Source organism: Lissotriton helveticus, chromosome 12 (genome assembly GCF_964261635.1).
Source record: "Lissotriton helveticus chromosome 12, aLisHel1.1, whole genome shotgun sequence".
NCBI lineage: Eukaryota > Metazoa > Chordata > Amphibia > Caudata > Salamandridae > Lissotriton > Lissotriton helveticus.
In genome coordinates, this window is record NC_136073.1 from 808691998 (window position 1) to 808713608 (window position 21611).

General features: G+C 46.7%; 1 protein-coding gene across 2 annotated transcripts in view; it reads left to right on the forward strand.

Moving 5' to 3' along the window:
- ASH1L (ASH1 like histone lysine methyltransferase) overlaps positions 1–21611 on the forward strand; it is a 709056-nt gene that overhangs the window by 345924 nt on the left and 341521 nt on the right. For both annotated transcript variants that reach the window (XM_078670708.1, XM_078670709.1), the window contains exon 7: positions 9752–9846. In XM_078670708.1, coding sequence (XP_078526834.1) covers positions 9752–9846 — 95 coding nt within the window. The remainder of the gene's footprint in view (positions 1–9751; positions 9847–21611) is intronic.

The following is a 21611-nucleotide window of genomic DNA, read 5'->3' on the forward strand; positions in this document are numbered from 1 at the left end:
AACAAGCAGTACAGCTGTGATATTTTATGCATTCTCATGTCTCACAACAAGAGTTTGGGTTAGAGTCAGGGAGGTCATTTATTTATGTCTTTAATATGTGGAAACAGGGCATGTGTTAAATGCAGGTATTTGTAAAATTGATATTTGTGCAGGTCTATTGTGGATTAAAGGTGCATGAGTAAGCATATGGCGTTGCTGGTCATGACTTCCCGCAACTTGGAAATGTCAGTACCTGCCATCCATCAAACCCATCAAAGCCTCTGATATCTCTGTGAGCAGTTCCCACCAAAAGCAGCGTCTCTTTTGCGAGTTGGTGAGTTGGTTGTGCCACCTTATATCCCTCAGCATCCACCCTCATACGCTGATAACAATGGTTGGGGTAAGCAGTAAGTATGGTCTACCCCCTGCTTTATAGGAAATATAAGGGGTGAGTAGCTCCTATCCCTATTTTTACGATGTAAAAGGTGTGGTCTTTCTGAAGATCAACCAGCCCATCAAGTGTGCCGCACAAGAGTATGTCATGACATCTGCCCCACTGATTTTTCCGTGATACGGGGACTTGCAGCTTTTGGACTGGGCAGTGAATAGAGACCTACCTGTCAACAAGAAGGATTGTACTTTTGCCCTGATGTGGTTAAAGAATTGACACTGTATGCCATATGAGTAGTTCTGCAGCTGATGGATCAGCCTTGGTAACAACACCATTTTTAAAAATGGCATCACGTCCCATCAATGATAGTAGAAGAGGGGACCAAAATGTGAGGCCACTCTGTATTCTCACAATCAGGGTAGCTAGATTACCCTCATAGACGCCCAGATATTGGAACCCATAGAAGCAATTTTTTTTAAAAAGCCGCCCTCTGGAGGTATGGCGCCTCTGATCTCACTGGCTATATTACTGGTTTTATCAAGTTTGGGCACTGACCCTGATGTTTCCTGAATATTTGGTGTACCTGTCAGGCTCTTCCGGCCTCTAAAGGAACAACAGCAAGTCATCTGCATACAAAGAGATCCTGTCTGCCACCCTGGGTGCCAATCCAAGTCCTTTGGACCCTTCTATCAAAGGTTCAGTTGCGAACAGCAGCAGAGACAGTGGGCCCACCACCTAGTTCCCTTCTCATCTGAGAAGTCACATCGCACGACCTATACGGACCATTGCCACTAAATCTCTTACTAAGAGACAAACATAGAAATGTTGGCCCAAAGTTGCGCTTCCCTGAAGCTCAAAGAGGTAGTCTCACTCTGGTGAATCAAAAACCTTCTTGATATTAGCCAGCAGCAAAGCCAGAGGGCCCTCTAGTTGGTTCACTAAGACCATGCGTGTTGTGCAGCACCGGATATTGTGATTTGTGGAGCAGTTGGGCATAAAGCTGCATTGGTCTGGGTGCACCAGTGAGCAAATCACTCCAAGGAAACGAGTGGTCAACACCTTGCAGTAATTTTAGCCTCGATATTGATCAGGGAAAATTGGCAATTTGAGAAGTACCACATCTGTGGATTGCTTGATTTATATATAACTTCTATAACTGCGATTCATAAGTCAGGGGGGGAGTGCTCCGACACCCACATCCTCTCCCTGTGTCACTGCATTGAATGGTGTAGTGACTGAGGTGAGATGTTTGCAAAGACAGTTGCGGTCCAGGTGTTTTACCACTCTGACTGTCTTTCATTGCCGGCGATTCGTCTATCTCCTCTTCCCTGATGTCCTTTTCAAATGATGATAGCTGTCTTTTTGGTAGTTCTCACAGGAACTGCTGCAGTTAATGTGTCTCGGAGTTAGCACTTTTGGAGTATACCTGCTGGTAGTATTCCTCAAGGCCTGTACAACCCTGCGGCGTTCAGTTAACACGTAGCCACAAGGGTGCTGGATTTGGCAGTTCTTGGTAGGGGTATCCATCCTCTAGCATAGTTAATGCTGGGGCTTACCCACTTTATTGCTCTGCTTATACACATAGCTTTGAGCTGCGACCCAGGAGGCCTTCACATCCTTTTATAGAATTCATGTCAATCTTGTTTTGTGATGCTCGCTATTTGAAAGTTCCAAAACTGCCACCTCCTCTCTTTGCTGGTGGTGTAAACTAGTAATGTGATTTATAATCTTACCCTATGATCAAATATTTTAATGTTTCCCAGAACTTAATCTGGGAAACAACTGAATACAATCCCGTCCCCACCCCAGCTTCCACCACCCAGTAACTATTGCATTGATTGCTCATACAAATTCCATAGGTACGTTGTCAGAGAGGCCATGTGCGAGAATGTGTGCCCGTTCATTTAAGTCTACATCAGGCATAAGGAATTTATCCAGCCTCGAAAATGTATTGTGGACTCCAGGAAAACAGGTATTTTCCCACCAGGTCTGGTACTGGTCACGCCTCACATCAGTCAATGCCATGGGTGTTCGGAATTTAGCTAATACCTTGTACCCACAGGGGTATGTGTGTTTGTCTAGTCTTGTCAATGTTTGGATCAAGTAGTCGCATTAACTGAGTTTCCTGCAGCTGTTGAAGGTCAGGTAGAATTTGCCAAACCCTTCTTGAGTAGGGCAACCTTTTTAATTGTAGCAAGTAGACCGTTTACTTTCAACAACACTATACATACAGGTTCTAGTTTGGCTCTCCCTATGTTGGTGAAGGCTCATCAGAGCAGTGGAAATCATGCATTTATGTGACTTAGCAATGCGTTGGAAATCAGGCAAAGTTGTGTGGCTCATCAGAGCAGTGGAAATCATGCAAAGTTATGTGAATTGTCAAAGCAGGGAAAATCATGGGAACGTATGTGGCTTTTCAAATCAGTGGAAGATATGCAAAGTTTAGGTGACTTATCAAATCACCCAAATTGCACAGTCTGATATTGAAATGATTTTGTACAGCCATTGTGCTGCACTGATTTGTTTGGTCTCTCATTGGACCACAAGAGACCTGTGGAGCACAGTTTTCGCCTCTGTGCCCTGGACTGCTCCATTTTCTAGCATACCAATGTAATTGACTGTGTCGACGTGCTGTGTACACACTGAAACAATTGATTCGCTGGATTTTCTCTCCAAATCGAGACCTGTTTAACGCGGAAAGGCAAGGAGAGATGATTTGCTTCAAGTTCACCCTACAGAAATGCTGCTGTAGGAGCTGTAAGCCTGCCTTGTTTTCGCTTTGTCGTGGCTTGTATACAGCTTCCTTTGCCTGACAATGCTCCGAATCCCTTCGTGGGAGTGCTGTTATGAACACGTGTGAGCTGTGTGTCCTGTGCGGGTAGTGTAGGTGTGTGTGAGGACGGGAGTTCTGCTCTTAACAAGCTGTGGTTACTGGGCCCACGCATGAGATTGAAAGTGAAGGCGTGAAGGGTGGACCGCTTAAGAGTCACTGTGGTGCCAGATGGCCCCGCAGTCTGTCGTGCAGTCAGGCAGGTGGTCGCGCATGCTTCGAGCTTCAGGATGACAGAGTCATTTTAAGAGAATTGACACAGCTCTTGGCATGCATCCCTCGCTCAAAACCTCAATTCTCGTGTACAATGTCTAGTTTTCTCCCAAACAAGTTTGAATTCTATCACTATTTGGCTCAAGGCTGCTTTTTAACAAATGTTTCTGCTGCCTCCACTCCTCAGTGACCCACCTTGTACCTGAATGCACTATCACTCCTAAAGCGACTGCAGAATCGCACATCATTCGCCAGTCGCTGTTCACTGAGAGAAAAAGAACCTACTGCTGTCACTAGACCCCGCTTATCACCTAAATAAATAGTTTCACTGTCCTGGTCTAATTTCGACCAGTGTATTCTGCGTTTGCCGACGAGTTTTTTACTCTGCGTGGATGTCAGAAAGGAAAGCCCCGAGGTCCCTCCGCGCGCCGACTGCACGGTCTCTCGGCGCGGAGGAGGCCAGTCTCAAGCATCCTTGACACGGAGCCCTGCCCTCCTCCCTCGTCCGCGTCCTCCCTGTGTGTGGGCACGCCGCCGCTGACACGGCCGCACGCTTTGATGATGTATAGCGCCATTCCGGCTGCCCTTTGAACTGGCTCCCTTCTGTTGATGCACTGGAACATGAGCTCCCGGCAGCCGCGGCTTCCCCTCGCTGCCTTCATTCACGCCCTGGCCTTTCATTAGCGGGGCTTAGCCTCTCCATTAAACACGGCTCAGAGTCAGCCCTCCTGCGCCGCGCGGGAGCTAGTGTCAGAACAGACTTCCGGCGGAAGTCCCCCTGCACTCGAAATACCTGCTCCAGCTGCCCCTCGTGCATGAACCTCAATCTGCGCTGCTCTCAGTTATTTTTATTTAACAGCCTGTCTTCGGGAGTTTGCCTCATACCTCATTGACCCACCACATTGTAAATGTGAATATTTAGATTCGTCTCAGTTTGAGAGTGGCTGATAAACACTTCCCAGGACGAGGGGGCGTGCAGCTGAATCTAGTTTCATGAACCCGGTGCATTCTTTCTCAAGGCAGCCATGAAGCTGTGCGTGTTTTGTTGCAGACCTGACCCTGTGCTGTTCAGTTGCCTGGATCTTCTTCACAACAGAGACTTTTCGTGAAAGCAATTACTTTGTCTTAAAGAATATAAAAGCCACAACAAAAGGTCATATGTAGTTAGAAATTGTTTATCTTATACAGTGAAAGGACTTTCACTGGTCTTTACAATGGAGTCTACATACCGATGTTGTATGTTCACCTGGCTTTAAACGGGACATAAAAGCCACCAGACGGAATGGCTTTGCTTGCTTTCTTAATAAATGACTAATTCCAATTATGTGTGTGAAGATCATCAGTACTTCTGATGGATGTACACTGCTGTGAGTATACCAACTGCCACACTGGTTTGCCCCTAACAACAATAGTCAGACATTGGTATCCTCAGCTAAGTGATTGATTAGCACCCAACACCAAACCAGACCTACTCTATGGCCATTTGGTATTTAATATGTTTTTCAAGCAGGTGCGGCTCCTTATCAGGGGCTCCAGAGCACCGTCTCCTGTGAGCCCCCATGTTCTGCACCTTGCCTCTGCGAGTCCTGACACTGTGCATCATTTAATTCAATAGTGTTTATGAAAAAAACAAGACCTTCGTGTTTTCATGAACACTGACAGTGCACAGGTCAGCCCGGTATCCAGACTACTGATGACAGGAGGAGGAGGTTAGTTTAGAGGGCTCACATAAGATCCAGTAATGCTGTTAAAATACACCACTGTAGGTGCATGTCTAGTTTGCACATGTTTAAGGGGGGTAGTTTAACTACGGTCCCCTCAAACGCACAATCCCATTTTATTTAGCAGACATACTGCACTTGCCTCAGGCAGTACAGTATATCTGCTCAAATATGTCTGTCCAGCTTCACGTCGGTGCATCCTTGACGCCACTGAGAAGCCACACAGTGCAGCAGGGGCAGTGTTCTAAGCACTTTCCAAGCTTCTTAGAGTGCTCGGCTTCCAGCCCTTTCAAGAAACTCGAAGAGGAATCTGAGTTTGAGTATGTATGATGAAGTGTGAGTATGAAGGACTGTCACTGCGTTAGAAGGAGTGAGTGATTGGAGTTCTTGGGAGGGCACGGAAGTGAGTCGGGTGTGGCTATCAGTGGTGTAGCGGGTGCAAACGCACCAGGTCCCAGAATCAGTGAGTGTGAAAGGGTGAGTGTGTTTGTGAGTGAGAACCATGGATTATGAGTATGTTTGTGTGTGAGTAACAGTGAGTGAGGTCGAGTGAGAGAATGGGAGTTCGAAGGAGTGAGGGGGAAGAGAGTAAATGTGAGATCGAGTGAGTAAGGCACATTATGAAAAGAATGGGGGTGAACTTCTGGCAGCTATTACCCACTCCAACTTTCAAAAGTCACTCGCCACCATTTAAAGCTTTGATTTGTTAATCAACCAGATGGTATTAAGTTAACTTTGATACCAACTCAGATGAGTGAAGCCCTGTGTACCTGCAGTTGTGGTGGTACACTGTACACAATTTAGAGGTCGAGCCAGTCAAAAGTTCGACCCAAATGCCTCCTATGGCTAAGCTCGAGGTTCTCAAGAATTATCGAACCGAAAATGATCCAAGCTTTCAAGTGTAGGTGATGTGGCTACTGCTGCCAACCAGGCACCACGAGGAACACAATTTGAATCCAGGCCGTCACACCTCCCTCTGCCACAAAAAACGCCTCAATAGTGTGTCTCTGTTGGCAAGTGCTCTTATGCCATTGGGCAAGGTTCGCACTATGCAAAGCTGACAAAATTTGTGGAATCTGTTTGTCACTCATGTGCTAATCTTGGACGCCAACAATTAAACACTTTGATGTGAAAAGCAGAGACCCATCTAGTGGCTAAATTGCACACTTTGAAACTGAAAAATCTGGAATCAGTCCTGGCTTCCCTACTTGACCAAATTATGTGATCTTGTGCTAATACTTTTTTCGCCATGCTTCCTTTTTGTTCGTAATCACATATAAGAGTACCTTCAAATGCATGAGTTCATGATGTGCAATGTACAAAAAGCCTCTCTTTTGATTTAATAGCCTAAAATGCTTCTTAATCTATAATTTGAATTTATACTACATAAAGGGTGCACCACAACTAATTTGCTCTTATTTAGCTAAGAGCATTATCGTGGAGTTTTGGGAGGGAGCAGGGAAGTTGCTCAGTTTATGCTTAAAAACTCTATTTTAATAAATACTTCTCAATGCAAAGATGCAATTTGATGTATTAAGGTGAAACGCCTCTGCTTGTTATTGTTTAAGAGACGCATGTTTCTTGAGTTTTGAAGACACGTTATCATGTTTGCTCATCTCTGCTCTCCCTGCTAATTTGTTGGCATGCCCACCTCTAACATAGTTCAAGTGGATAGCTATACAGGAGCACGTTCTTGACTCTTTAGCAAGTCAGACCTCGGTGGCTTGGCAGCTGTTGAATAATTGGGACGGATTACCTTGAGGGTGTTCAGTCCTACACCCCTGAAGACAGGCATTGACACTGACAGTAAATTTATCTCTGATGTAACACTTAAACACAGACGCACAACACGTTAACAAAAATAAAACGTACATACACAGACAGCACCACACTTGCACAAGTCTATGCATACATTGACCAATGTATTTCCAGTCTCTCCTTATTCATGCAGATAACTTAACAGGCATGCAGATCACCGGACATGAAGTCACTTATGCACACAGAATTACAGATATACGGGTACCCATATTAATAGACGTACAACGAGCACTTAAAAACACACCACCACACTTGCATACATACAAGCCACCAGAAGTTCATCCATTCATGCACACAGACCAATAGCTCTATAGTTACTTGTGTATTCAAAGTAGCACATAGGCATCATGTGCACACGTACAAATGATACAGACGTGCATAGAGTTTACAAAACACACATAAAGTTAGACACACAAGGACTTGTTTAAGAGGGTAAGGAAGTGGGCTGGAAAGACAGAACAAAGGGACAGGTGCATTTATGCTGCTGTGGTGCTGGGTATTCAGCCCCTGTGCAGAGAAATCATACTGAGGGTGGAGAAAGCAGTAGAGTGTTTACACCCACTAAATGCATGATATTTTCTTGGGCAAATACCCGTAGTGGTTGATGGAAGACTTCAGCTGAGCCTCCTTCCCTTCCACTCGTTGCCCTCTTTGCGAAGAAGAGCTGTGTGTAACAATAGAGTGCAATCGGCATGCCCATTCCATTCTTGGCGTGTTATGACAATACATATGTGACTTCGGTGTTCATTACCTGCATCTTTCTACCAGCGACAAATGCTATATTTATGACTGCCAGATCACCCTATGTAAAACAAACGCCATCCATCCAGTCCTTTACTTTCTTTTTCCCAGGTGATTTTCTTTAGGCTTAGTAGAGCTCATTGGTTCAAATGAAGCCAACAAAGCAACTAGCAGAATGCATTGATTTGTTAAATAAAACACTGGACCAGAAACATGGTCCTTAATGTCAATTGAAAAATTTGAGAATCCTAGGTTCACTCTAGTTTGTGTGCATTAACTGGACCAAGTTCATTATACTTTTGCCATTAGCGTCATTGGCAGCAGTCTAAATTAATGTTTTTCTTGTTTCTCAGGACTTACAATGTCGTAGCAAAATCTATATACAATTTATTTTTTATTTTATTTTATTTTAGTCGTCTTGCATTTTAAACGCTATTGCTGTGTGTACACCTGTGGCTTGAAGATGCCCCATGTAATAATTGATTCTAGTGGGGTGTTAAGAGGGTGTTGAAAGAAATGGCTGGCCAAGGCAATCAACATCTTAATGCTGAAAGTGGTCTGCACACCTGCTATGTTACAGCTTCTACTATGCATTGTTATCACTGTTGTCCTTCTTTCTAAAAACAGCCCCAATGACAACTGCACATGCCATAGGAAGAAGATGGTGTAGAAGTCAAACTTTGTTTTTGAATCGTGACATTTGCATACCTTTCTCTTCTTAAATAAATCTCAAAGCAGGCAATTTCACAAACCAAATCCTGAGTCCTTATATCCTCTGTGGAAGTAATTTGCATATGAATATGTCAAGTGGATTTCATTGAGCCAAATCCCCAAAGGCTCGAGTGTTTTGTCAAAAGGCGGTCTAAGGATAAACCTTTCTAAATAGGATGTTTTTCAAACAGTCGTGAATGTGTGCCTGCTGAGTGGGGCAACTATTATTGGGTGAAAATTGTACCAGAGTGTTGGCCCCTCACTGCGATTCTTCATTTTGTACATCTTTGGGCAGATCATGTTCTCTCAGCTGGATCTGAGGTTTATGGTGGGTATATATTGTCGGTCTAGCGAATGTAGGTATTCTGAGACTCTCATCTGCCTTGCTTTATACGTTGTCGAAAGCCCCTTTAAATTCATTGTTTATACCACCGGGTGCAAAGGGTGATGGTATCTTGCTTTTTCTGATGGATACTTCATTCTGCAGATTCCTCACTTTTTGAATCTCCAGGCACTAGACTGGATCTGGAATTTTTTCACAGCAGTTGATCTTGCATTTCAGTGTTTAGTGCAATTGGAGTCTGAGGCGAACTTGCTTTTCATTAGGATGTGATGGCTCAAACCTACACATGGGCCCTGCCACTGCGTGATGGCATCAGTTCTTCTTTTCCACCACTTTTTGAAGAGAATCTGGAGCTGCGCTCCCAACTTTGTCTGGTTTCACTGACGCCAACATGCTGTTTTTTTTGTAGAAAAAAGATAGTGTGCTAGGGAAGCGTTCACCACAAAAACCCCACTCTTTAATCCCTAAAGCAGATGAAAATCTCAGATCCACACAGCGTCTGTCTGCAGTGTCTATGCTCTGGGCATCACACACTCATGTAACAACTGCTCCTTGATGCACCCAAATGCAGTTGGGGAGTGGAAGTCGAAGTAGATGTCACTGACCACAAAAATGGGGTCAGATCGCACTCAAAATAGTGCGGCCTCTGTTGCAGGGGTCTGTCCTGCTACGGGTCTGCATTGACTTACCAGAAGTTGAGGGGTAAGTTCCCCCGTCTTGTCTTAATGAGCGTTTTTTTCTTACGCCAGTACACGACCATTAGAAGTAGTGATAGTGAGGCCTATAATTTAGAGGTCCCCTAGAGGGGAGCGTTTCAATGTTTGCTCCCACACCGTCTTTCTTCTAGTGTCCTCTTCTCAGTGACACTTGCTCTCCAGTCCTCCTGACAGGCACTTGCATGCCTACATGCCAAGCACTATTTGAATTGTGTAAATGTTGATTTGTTTATGCTGCAGGCAGCGTGCATTAATCCTGTTCTCACCGGGACTTTCTTTTTCCCTCAGCCCAAAGAGCCGCCTGATGCAGTTAAAAAAGGAGAAACTGGAGTACACCCCCGGAGAGCACGAGTATGGCTTGTTTCCTGCCCCTATTCATGTTGGTGAGTATGAGTGCATCGGTCTTCTGTCTCAAACATCTTTGGGTACAATTTATGGAGCGCCTGTTTTATTTCATTTTTTGCCATTATATTTTGGAACTGGTTTCAAATGCTTCACAGCGCCAGAAAATCTTGCGAGAAGCAACATTCACACCCACTCAACATGCACCATCTGCTGTGTGCGCCAATATTGCCACTTAGCATATTTTACCTCTTAATTATCATTTTTTTAAGTTATGATTCCAAACATGAGTCTTCAAGTACTTCTCACTAACCAGAACAGTCGTAGCATGAGAGACACTGCAGTCTACGGTGGTGAGCAGAATTCACCTTTTGGCTTCTAGCAGAGATTCGCAAGATGATCGCTTATTTCATCCAGCTAAGACAAAGGACAAAACAAAATGTAGCTCGTTGTTCAGTGAAGTGAGACAAAATGGAAAAAGATAATACTTTTAATAGGAAGAGACAATGTTGAAGTAAATTACCCCTACCACAAGTTGCTTGAGTTTATGTTGGGACTTTTTTTGTTTATTGATGCAGTACACGTGGCCAAGAAGTTAAGTGGTCAGATGCATAATTGAGCGACATGAGCTATAAGCCCAGTTCCACATGAGTCTACATTGGTAGATTTTGTTCAAATCGTTTTATCTTTCTGTAACTCGGACTGCTTATCTGCCGAAACTGGGCTAAATGCGAAAGTCCTTGGGACCATTTTTGATTTGTTCTGCTCAAAAATAGTGACCTAAAAATGTCTACTCAGATTGTTGAAATAATATCAAACCCGTAGTATTGAAACTAAAACGTTTTCATTATATTTTCCCCAAATTATGTAAGTGTAAGGAACTTCTTCTGACATCTTTACTCAGCCTCTATGTTTGCCCTATTTCTCTTTGATTTGATAAATTCATTGAAGCGAGGTGAGCATGTTCTTTCCTTCTCAAATTTAACTTATGGGTTATTCCCTTTAAAGATAGTTTCAAATAGGCTATTTTGACATCTACCTCATGATTTACTATAGTATTGGTGGATATGACCCCAGTTTCTTTAGACACTGCCATTTTTATTTGAAGCTATGGACTTTTATCTCCTGCTTGTATAGAGTAGGTATGATATTAGGTAAGAAGTGTTTGAAGGCAGCAGACATACAGTGGGACCAGGCCTGCCGGAGGAAGTGTGACACTCCATACACACCGTGTGTACTCTTCAATATATTTTTTAAATAACTCGCTGTTAAATAAAGACATTTTGACTTGCTAAATTGTATTCTATAAGATGCTCATCCTCTTTGTCATATTTAATACAAGGGAGATTTTCTTGTGAAATACTTCTTTTTTTCCAAACTCTAAGTGTATTTCAACATCTAGCTGATGGACTAAAGAGCAATAGGCTCTTTGCCAGGTCCAGTTGAGTTTTATCCCTTCCAAGATCTTTGATACCTTGACTGGGCGGGTGCCACTGCGCTGCTTGGCCAAAGAAAAATATCTAAACCTATCTTTGGTACACATTACTGACCTCCATACAGTAAGCAAGAATGAAGTTTTAAATTCTCTGGTGGGAATTTTTGCAGCACAAAACCATTCTAGATTCCTACGTTGTATACAATTCTGACTTCTAGAAGTAGGACTCGGAACACACATCTTATTACAAATAGATTTTTTAGGTGTTGTCTTAGAGTGACTCAAATTGGGTGGGGGACATACCTGAGCTCCAGTACCTGAATCCAGCCGTGAGGGCAACGGCTTTTGCGGACAGTACTCTCTCCTTGCTGCTGTGGGACGGGTGCGTCCAGCGGCTCCATTTTCGCGCCGTGAGGGAAACGGCCACGTGAACTACAACCCCCAGGTGCCCCGGGACCCGCGTCGCACTTCCGACGCCACCACCTGCGACCGGAGGCGCTACAAAGCGCCGGAGCGGCAGGAGCTCCGTGTGGGGGACATACCTGAGCTCCAGTACCTGAATCCAGCCGTGAGGGCAACGGCTTTTGCGGACAGTACTCTCTCCTTGCTGCTGTGGGACGGGTGCGTCCAGCGGCTCCATTTTCGCGCCGTGAGGGAAACGGCCACGTGAACTACAACCCCCAGGTGCCCCGGGACCCGCGTCGCACTTCCGACGCCACCACCTGCGACCGGAGGCGCTACAAAGCGCCGGAGCGGCAGGAGCTCCGTGTGGGGGACATACCTGAGCTCCAGTACCTGAATCCAGCCGTGAGGGCAACGGCTTTTGCGGACAGTACTCTCTCCTTGCTGCTGTGGGACGGGTGCGTCCAGCGGCTCCATTTTCGCGCCGTGAGGGAAACGGCCACGTGAACTACAACCCCCAGGTGCCCCGGGACCCGCGTCGCACTTCCGACGCCACCACCTGCGACCGGAGGCGCTACAAAGCGCCGGAGCGGCAGGAGCTCCGTGTGGGGGACATACCTGAGCTCCAGTACCTGAATCCAGCCGTGAGGGCAACGGCTTTTGCGGACAGTACTCTCTCCTTGCTGCTGTGGGACGGGTGCGTCCAGCGGCTCCATTTTCGCGCCGTGAGGGAAACGGCCACGTGAACTACAACCCCCAGGTGCCCCGGGACCCGCGTCGCACTTCCGACGCCACCACCTGCGACCGGAGGCGCTACAAAGCGCCGGAGCGGCAGGAGCTCCGTGTGGGGGACATACCTGAGCTCCAGTACCTGAATCCAGCCGTGAGGGCAACGGCTTTTGCGGACAGTACTCTCTCCTTGCTGCTGTGGGACGGGTGCGTCCAGCGGCTCCATTTTCGCGCCGTGAGGGAAACGGCCACGTGAACTACAACCCCCAGGTGCCCCGGGACCCGCGTCGCACTTCCGACGCCACCACCTGCGACCGGAGGCGCTACAAAGCGCCGGAGCGGCAGGAGCTCCGTGTGGGGGACATACCTGAGCTCCAGTACCTGAATCCAGCCGTGAGGGCAACGGCTTTTGCGGACAGTACTCTCTCCTTGCTGCTGTGGGACGGGTGCGTCCAGCGGCTCCATTTTCGCGCCGTGAGGGAAACGGCCACGTGAACTACAACCCCCAGGTGCCCCGGGACCCGCGTCGCACTTCCGACGCCACCACCTGCGACCGGAGGCGCTACAAAGCGCCGGAGCGGCAGGAGCTCCGTGTGGGGGACATACCTGAGCTCCAGTACCTGAATCCAGCCGTGAGGGCAACGGCTTTTGCGGACAGTACTCTCTCCTTGCTGCTGTGGGACGGGTGCGTCCAGCGGCTCCATTTTCGCGCCGTGAGGGAAACGGCCACGTGAACTACAACCCCCAGGTGCCCCGGGACCCGCGTCGCACTTCCGACGCCACCACCTGCGACCGGAGGCGCTACAAAGCGCCGGAGCGGCAGGAGCTCCGTGTGGGGGACATACCTGAGCTCCAGTACCTGAATCCAGCCGTGAGGGCAACGGCTTTTGCGGACAGTACTCTCTCCTTGCTGCTGTGGGACGGGTGCGTCCAGCGGCTCCATTTTCGCGCCGTGAGGGAAACGGCCACGTGAACTACAACCCCCAGGTGCCCCGGGACCCGCGTCGCACTTCCGACGCCACCACCTGCGACCGGAGGCGCTACAAAGCGCCGGAGCGGCAGGAGCTCCGTGTGGGGGACATACCTGAGCTCCAGTACCTGAATCCAGCCGTGAGGGCAACGGCTTTTGCGGACAGTACTCTCTCCTTGCTGCTGTGGGACGGGTGCGTCCAGCGGCTCCATTTTCGCGCCGTGAGGGAAACGGCCACGTGAACTACAACCCCCAGGTGCCCCGGGACCCGCGTCGCACTTCCGACGCCACCACCTGCGACCGGAGGCGCTACAAAGCGCCGGAGCGGCAGGAGCTCCGTGTGGGGGACATACCTGAGCTCCAGTACCTGAATCCAGCCGTGAGGGCAACGGCTTTTGCGGACAGTACTCTCTCCTTGCTGCTGTGGGACGGGTGCGTCCAGCGGCTCCATTTTCGCGCCGTGAGGGAAACGGCCACGTGAACTACAACCCCCAGGTGCCCCGGGACCCGCGTCGCACTTCCGACGCCACCACCTGCGACCGGAGGCGCTACAAAGCGCCGGAGCGGCAGGAGCTCCGTGTGGGGGACATACCTGAGCTCCAGTACCTGAATCCAGCCGTGAGGGCAACGGCTTTTGCGGACAGTACTCTCTCCTTGCTGCTGTGGGACGGGTGCGTCCAGCGGCTCCATTTTCGCGCCGTGAGGGAAACGGCCACGTGAACTACAACCCCCAGGTGCCCCGGGACCCGCGTCGCACTTCCGACGCCACCACCTGCGACCGGAGGCGCTACAAAGCGCCGGAGCGGCAGGAGCTCCGTGTGGGGGACATACCTGAGCTCCAGTACCTGAATCCAGCCGTGAGGGCAACGGCTTTTGCGGACAGTACTCTCTCCTTGCTGCTGTGGGACGGGTGCGTCCAGCGGCTCCATTTTCGCGCCGTGAGGGAAACGGCCACGTGAACTACAACCCCCAGGTGCCCCGGGACCCGCGTCGCACTTCCGACGCCACCACCTGCGACCGGAGGCGCTACAAAGCGCCGGAGCGGCAGGAGCTCCGTGTGGGGGACATACCTGAGCTCCAGTACCTGAATCCAGCCGTGAGGGCAACGGCTTTTGCGGACAGTACTCTCTCCTTGCTGCTGTGGGACGGGTGCGTCCAGCGGCTCCATTTTCGCGCCGTGAGGGAAACGGCCACGTGAACTACAACCCCCAGGTGCCCCGGGACCCGCGTCGCACTTCCGACGCCACCACCTGCGACCGGAGGCGCTACAAAGCGCCGGAGCGGCAGGAGCTCCGTGTGGGGGACATACCTGAGCTCCAGTACCTGAATCCAGCCGTGAGGGCAACGGCTTTTGCGGACAGTACTCTCTCCTTGCTGCTGTGGGACGGGTGCGTCCAGCGGCTCCATTTTCGCGCCGTGAGGGAAACGGCCACGTGAACTACAACCCCCAGGTGCCCCGGGACCCGCGTCGCACTTCCGACGCCACCACCTGCGACCGGAGGCGCTACAAAGCGCCGGAGCGGCAGGAGCTCCGTGTGGGGGACATACCTGAGCTCCAGTACCTGAATCCAGCCGTGAGGGCAACGGCTTTTGCGGACAGTACTCTCTCCTTGCTGCTGTGGGACGGGTGCGTCCAGCGGCTCCATTTTCGCGCCGTGAGGGAAACGGCCACGTGAACTACAACCCCCAGGTGCCCCGGGACCCGCGTCGCACTTCCGACGCCACCACCTGCGACCGGAGGCGCTACAAAGCACCAGAGCGCCTCCCGCCCCGCGGGACGCGCGCGGGCAGCGCCGGGAGAAGCCCGGGACAAGGGCGGGGCCGTCTGCGGCCGTCCGAGGCCGGAGGAGGCCGGGCTGGGCCCGAAAATTTGGCCTATTTGCTGCCCCCCATGTGGATTTACAGATTGGTAGGCACCTTGACTTTCAGTACTAATTTATTTTGACGGTTAAGTAAGTGCCTGATTATTGTTTCTGGTCTGTTACAATCATGCCTAGTGAAACTAGAAGTAAGGCAGCGGCGGGCGGGGCCAAGTTGATTGGCACACTTGACGATTTTATTGTCCGTACAAATACGCTGATAGATCAGGGAATAGTCCTAATGGAGAGGAGGGTGTCCCAGGATCTGGCGTTTGCAAAGAGGTCCTCTATGGGCCACATTGCGCAGGCTCGTACTCCAGGACGTGCCGCGGCCCAGACTACTTCTGAGCTGATTCATGTTGAGGTCCATAATAATATGATTACTCAACCCGAGCTTGGGGACTCTGTTCAAATTGATTCTCAGAATTTGCCACCTTCTGGTAATATTTTGATTTCCCCACAAATAGATACCCAGGCAGAAAAGACGATTGTTGATTTACAAGGGGCAAGGGAGGGAGCCATCCAAAAAAAAAGGCATATTCAACAAATTCCTAATCAAAATAAGACAACTGTGCCATCTGTACATAGAACAGGACCGGTACAAAGTACAGAACGATTAAGTGGAATTTCTGGAGAGGCCTCTGGGGAAGGAGTAGTCGGTCCACTAATAATGCCTATGACCATCATGGACTCTACCCTAGATGACACATTGGCGGATATATTTAATAACAGTTCGTCTTCAAATGGCACTGTTGCTAATTTAGACAGGGAAGATCTTAATAAAGAAAGGGAAGATCCCTTTATAATAACATTAAAAAACTTAATTAAAGCCCTGTTGTGCCCTTTGGAAATTAAGCTCCAGGCCATGGAATTACAATTAAAAGCAATGCACATGGATATAACAGCCATGTGCGCGACTATAACTAAAAATCCCATACAGCCAACCCTTCCTCAAACTAATTTACCAATAACTACAATAACTATAGCAGAAGCAACTAATCCTACTTTAAAAGCACCTGCACTAAAACCGTGTATTCCAATGATTAGTAAAAACTCTATTAAACCTACTCCAGCTGTAGAGGTAAATAAAAGTAAACCAGCTATTCCAACTAGTTCAGTCGAAAAACCCATCCAAGACAGACAGGAGAAACGTAGAGTGATTGATTTACCACCAGATGCCTGCCCATATGTAGTCATTTTAACGGGTGTCCCTGAACTAGCAACCCAAATGAAAGAATCATTCTGGGCACTTAAAAATAAAGTGTTTCACTGGTTGAATTCAAACCACCCCCTCCCACCTAACTTGCATAGTAACTTAAAGATGGTGGAGCGTGCTCCTTGGGTGGGGAAAAGTACAAAAAGACTACAAGGGGACTGTGTGGTGATAACCTTTGACAACCCGAGATCAGTGGAATATATTTGTGAAAGGTCTAAGGGTCAAAATGGGGCAAAAATTGTGGCAAGGCCGCTCTCTTTCTTTTACATGCCTGTGCAGCATATGGATAATAGATGGAGCTGGATGAGGGGCTCTAACTCTGCACAGGGAGGATGGGGAAACAAAACACGGAATGACTCAGTTCACAATGCTTGGGGGGAAGAGGTAAATGATGGTTGGTCCATAGTTAAACGAAGGAGAGGGGGAATAAACTATTCAGACCAATACCGACATAATGAATGGAGGGACTTCCAACAAGCTCCGTTCCCTATTCCTTGTTTCAATCGATTCAGCAACTTGGAGGCTGTAGATTGACAGTCAGATATTCAGGTAGTAAAATCCCCTGTGTTTTTACCCACCCAAAGTAACCCATTGGATAGCCCCGGGCTGACTCTTCCACTTACTGTGACCCCAAGGCAGGAATCTGGAAAGAACTCAATACCTGCAAATGATGTATTAAATGTGGCCAATATCTTGGTAAATGAGGTCGAAAATTCCAAAGAAATGGATACCAGAAGTGTTGAAAGTACGCACCGGAAAAAAGATACATGTTCCTTAATGTTCTGGAATGTGGCAGGACTTAAAACAAAAATCACCAATCCGGACTGGGAGGGCGTGATAAAAGATATAGACATTATGGCCCTCCAGGAAACATGGGCCACTGACCAGATACATTTGAATGGTTATAGAACGTTTTGTACACCAGCGATTGGGGCTAGACATGGGAGACCAAAGGGTGGCCTGATAACGTACCTGTCGAATAGCTTAGTATATGAGAGGGTACGCTTTTATTGTAAGTGTGAGTTTTACCATAAATTAGCAATAGACACTAAAACTGGATTGCGTTTTGTAATTATAAACTTTTATAATAATATTCCAGTTAATATTTCACGTGACATTTTGAAAATGTTAGCGATTGACCTACAGTGTGAGTCTGACAGCAATGGAAAGGAGGTAATAATGTTGTGGGGGGGTGATTTTAACTGTCCATTATGTACAAAAGGTTCTAAAGGAATTTGTGGTATAATGTTGGAGCAGGATGTCAATTTACCACATTTTAAACACACAGAGACCGGGGATCTGTTGAACGAATTATTATTTGATCATGATCTGGGATTTGTTAATGAATTAACTGAGCAGTCAATACCCTTTCAACCAACTTTTATTGGGAGGGGAGCATCCACTACGATAGACTTTAGCCTCTGGTCTAATGGCTATGGTCGTAAACTGGTTAGTTATAAAATAATGGATGCACCACTCAGTGACCACCTACCGCAAAAAATTGAGATTGAGAACCTTTTCTTGGCCTCCTATAATGAGCAAATACAGGTTGTCCCAGACATTATATTAGGTAGACAGAATGGGTACACCCTCAAGTGGAGTAAGGTGGTACCTGAAGACTTTCTTAAAAAATTGTTAATTAGCTGCCCCGAAAATTTTGAGATCTGTCTAGATGAGGAGTCCGATAGTGAAAGTATATTAGTTAATTTTAATATTATTGCTTCCACTATCAAAGAGAACCTACTTTTAGTATCAAAAAATGGTTTAACGAAGGGTACAAGATGGTTTGATAGAACCTGTACTAAGGCTCTAACAGATCTTAAACATGCATTACATAAGGATCCGCGTGATGCTGTAGAGATAAGAACCCTAAGGAAGGATTATAATATGGCCCTAAAAAACAGAAGAGATGCAATTAAAAAAGGTGTATGGGAAGAACTTTGCACAGCCTCACAAACAAGGGATGCATCCGCCTTCTGGAGGGTGGTAAACGCCCCCCTACCATATGAAAATACCAAAGCACGGTTGGAAATTGCGATCAATGAGGATAGCTGGGTCACGCATTTTTCCACCTTGTATACGTCACTAGATGAGTTAGGAAATACTGGGGTAAACATAGAAGGCGAATCAGTTGAGGAGGAAAGTGAACTCAAAGTTACACTACCAGAGATTGTTGAAAGCCTGGGAGCGACCAAGGGCGGAAAAGCGGCGGGCCCAGATGGAATCCCGGCTGATTTGTACAAGTCAAATATCGAACTATGGGGCCCGATACTTGTACAACTTTTTAATGCAGCTCTCGTAAGGGGATTGAACCCTTCCTGGTTCACTTCAATAATTGTACCCATTTACAAGAAGGGAAACAGACAAGATTGTGCCTGCTATAGGCCAATTTCCCTTCTGGATTCGTCAATAAAGATCCTCGGCAGAGTGATTTTAGTTAAACTGCAAAACTGGGCGGAGGAGGCGGGGGTAATTAGTGATTTACAATTTGGATTTCAAAAAGGCATAGGAACAATAGAGCAGGGATTAAATTTGTTCCTGATTCAGCAGAAACATACTGTGATAAAAAGGGAGCGCCTATATTGTGCATTTGTTGATCTTACATCAGCTTTCGATTGTGTGTCCCATAGTAAATTATGGGACGTGATGTCACAATTGGGCGTGGAAAAGCCGATAATCCAATTCTTAAGGGACCTATATGCAGGAGCATCAGCTGTTGTACGTTTTGGCAATAAGGGGGAATGTACCAGATCTTTCGGAATAGGTCGTGGAGTGCGCCAGGGGTGCGTACTGGCGCCCTTCCTATTTCTTATCTATATAAATGGTCTGGAAAAGTGCCTGCTGCAAGAGTGTGTGGACATGCCTAAGATCGGAAAGAGATTTATTCCTACACTCTTGTACGCAGATGATGCTGTTTTGATGGCACGCACCCCCATTGCCTTACAAAAAATGTTAACATCCTTTAACCAGTTTATGCTTGATCTTAATTTAAAAATAAACTGTAGTAAGACTTTTTCAATGAACTGTGGCATGCGCACCAAAAAACAAATGAAAACAATGTACATAAATAATGCCCCCTTAGAAAGAACATCTACCTTCCCATATCTTGGAATTTTGTTTCACGAAACTGGTACATGGTCAAGTGCGGTGAAGGTACGAACGCTCTTGTTCTCTAAAACAATCATGGCATTAAAAAGTTTTACACGTAAATTGGGAATGAAACCAATCAGGGAAATTTTAACTGTGTACAATGCGACGTGTGTATCTGTGGCACTGTATGGATCTGGCCTCTGGGGTTATACCAATATAAAGTCACTTCAGATAGCCGAAAATAAATTTTTAAAGAACATCCTATCACTTCCAGAGAGTACAGCGAACTCTATATGCCACGATGAGTTGGGGATGCCCTATATTACGGACACAATTAGAGTACAACCCGTCTTACTATGGCATAGAGTATGGACAGTGAACGAATGTGTATTAAATCGAGCTATAATACAGGATGTCTTAAAATTGGGGAGAGCAAATGTTGTTGAATGGCTAAATTACATCAAAACGTTTCTTAATGAAATAGACCGTTCACTTTATTACAATGATCCGCCTTCCATGGTAAATATTTCTAGAAAAGATCTGAAGATACTATGTATGGAATTCCTCAGAAATAGAAGACAGCTTGATGAATCGAATAAAAATACTGTCACTTCTCATCAATTAATTTTAATAAGTGACAAATTACAGCCATATTTAAGTTTATATATGCGCAATTTTGAGAGATTACTTTTGACACGTTTTAGAGCTAACATTGTTTTTAGATTATTTACCTTCCCTGTAATGAATTCATGGTCCAAAGAACTCCCTTTATGTCCCTGTGATGAAATATCTATGCAATCAAATATACATGTTCTATTTTTTTGTAAATTCTATACGCTGCCTCGTAGAAAATTGATCGTCCCCATTTTAAAGGAAATGAATGTGAACAGATGTCGCCTAGCATATCTAGAACTGCAAAAAATGGACAATGTTTTTACTGTGGCTTCATTAATTGAGTATTTTAAACTGGTTTTTAAATTTAGGAAGTCGCTTCGCTTGAACGAACTGTAACAGTGTAAATACTATGTATTGTTTTAATATCCTCCTACATTGATGTAAATACTGTGAACTGTAAATGAAATATGACTGCTGTTGCTTTTATGGTTATACTTTTTAGCCGAATAAAGTACTTTTTGACTTTGACTTTGACTCAAATTGTCCCACAAATTTTCTCCATCAGAGTTGAAAACAAACACACACTTGTGCTTTAAAATGTGTTTAGGAATTCCAAAATACTCAGATTTTCCGCATTTTTAATATCGATAAACGTATTGCCATCGAGGGAGCATTCGAGATGCAGATATTCACATCAGGTTGTAAGATTCTTCTGGTAAAAGCCGAGGTTTCCGTTTCCTAGAGGGCTGCATAGGCACTCATTTCGTTTATGAGTTTGGGGGGGGGGGGGGTTCTGGGGTTTCGCAGAAAAAGACGCTATAGGCCGTGTTTTCTAGGAGATTGAAAAATGTTTACACTTAATACCTGACTGGGCTCCTGTGCTGTGAATTCTGTGTTTCCTTCGCCTCCTCCCCTGGCAGCGACCTCTGGCAGATTTCAGATACACTCTTACTTCCACACCAACAAATATGGTAGACCGCTTTAATTACTCTCCGTGGGCTTCATAGGCCGCGGTTTATCTACACAGAGAGCAGCGTTCCGCGTTTGATTCTGCTCTACACCCTGTAGATGACTTTAGCAGGATCCGCCTAATGAGGATAGAAAAAGTTCCACACTCCCCAGGCAGGCTGCCAGGGCACTTGAATCAGCCTTTTGTTTTAGCCGGTGAGGTCATTGAAGTGAAAGTAAATTCCCAGCAGATTTAGCTCTTTCCTGGAACCTGCTAGGGATAAATACGCTTTTCAAAATAAGCACAAATTAGGAGTAGTTGTAAAGAAAACATTGCATTTCGGGTTTTCAACTGGCGTTGTTGAGAGGAGAGTCTCTCTCTCTCCCCGCCCACCCCCTTCCCCGGGACTCGCAAACTACTAGTGTGTGGACTCTGATGCCCCTTCTTTCACAGTTGTACAGACGCCAAGGCATGCGTGGGTGAGGCCAGCCCTCGTGCTTGCAGCAGAGGGCCCCATGAGCAGCGTGTGCACAGCCACTAA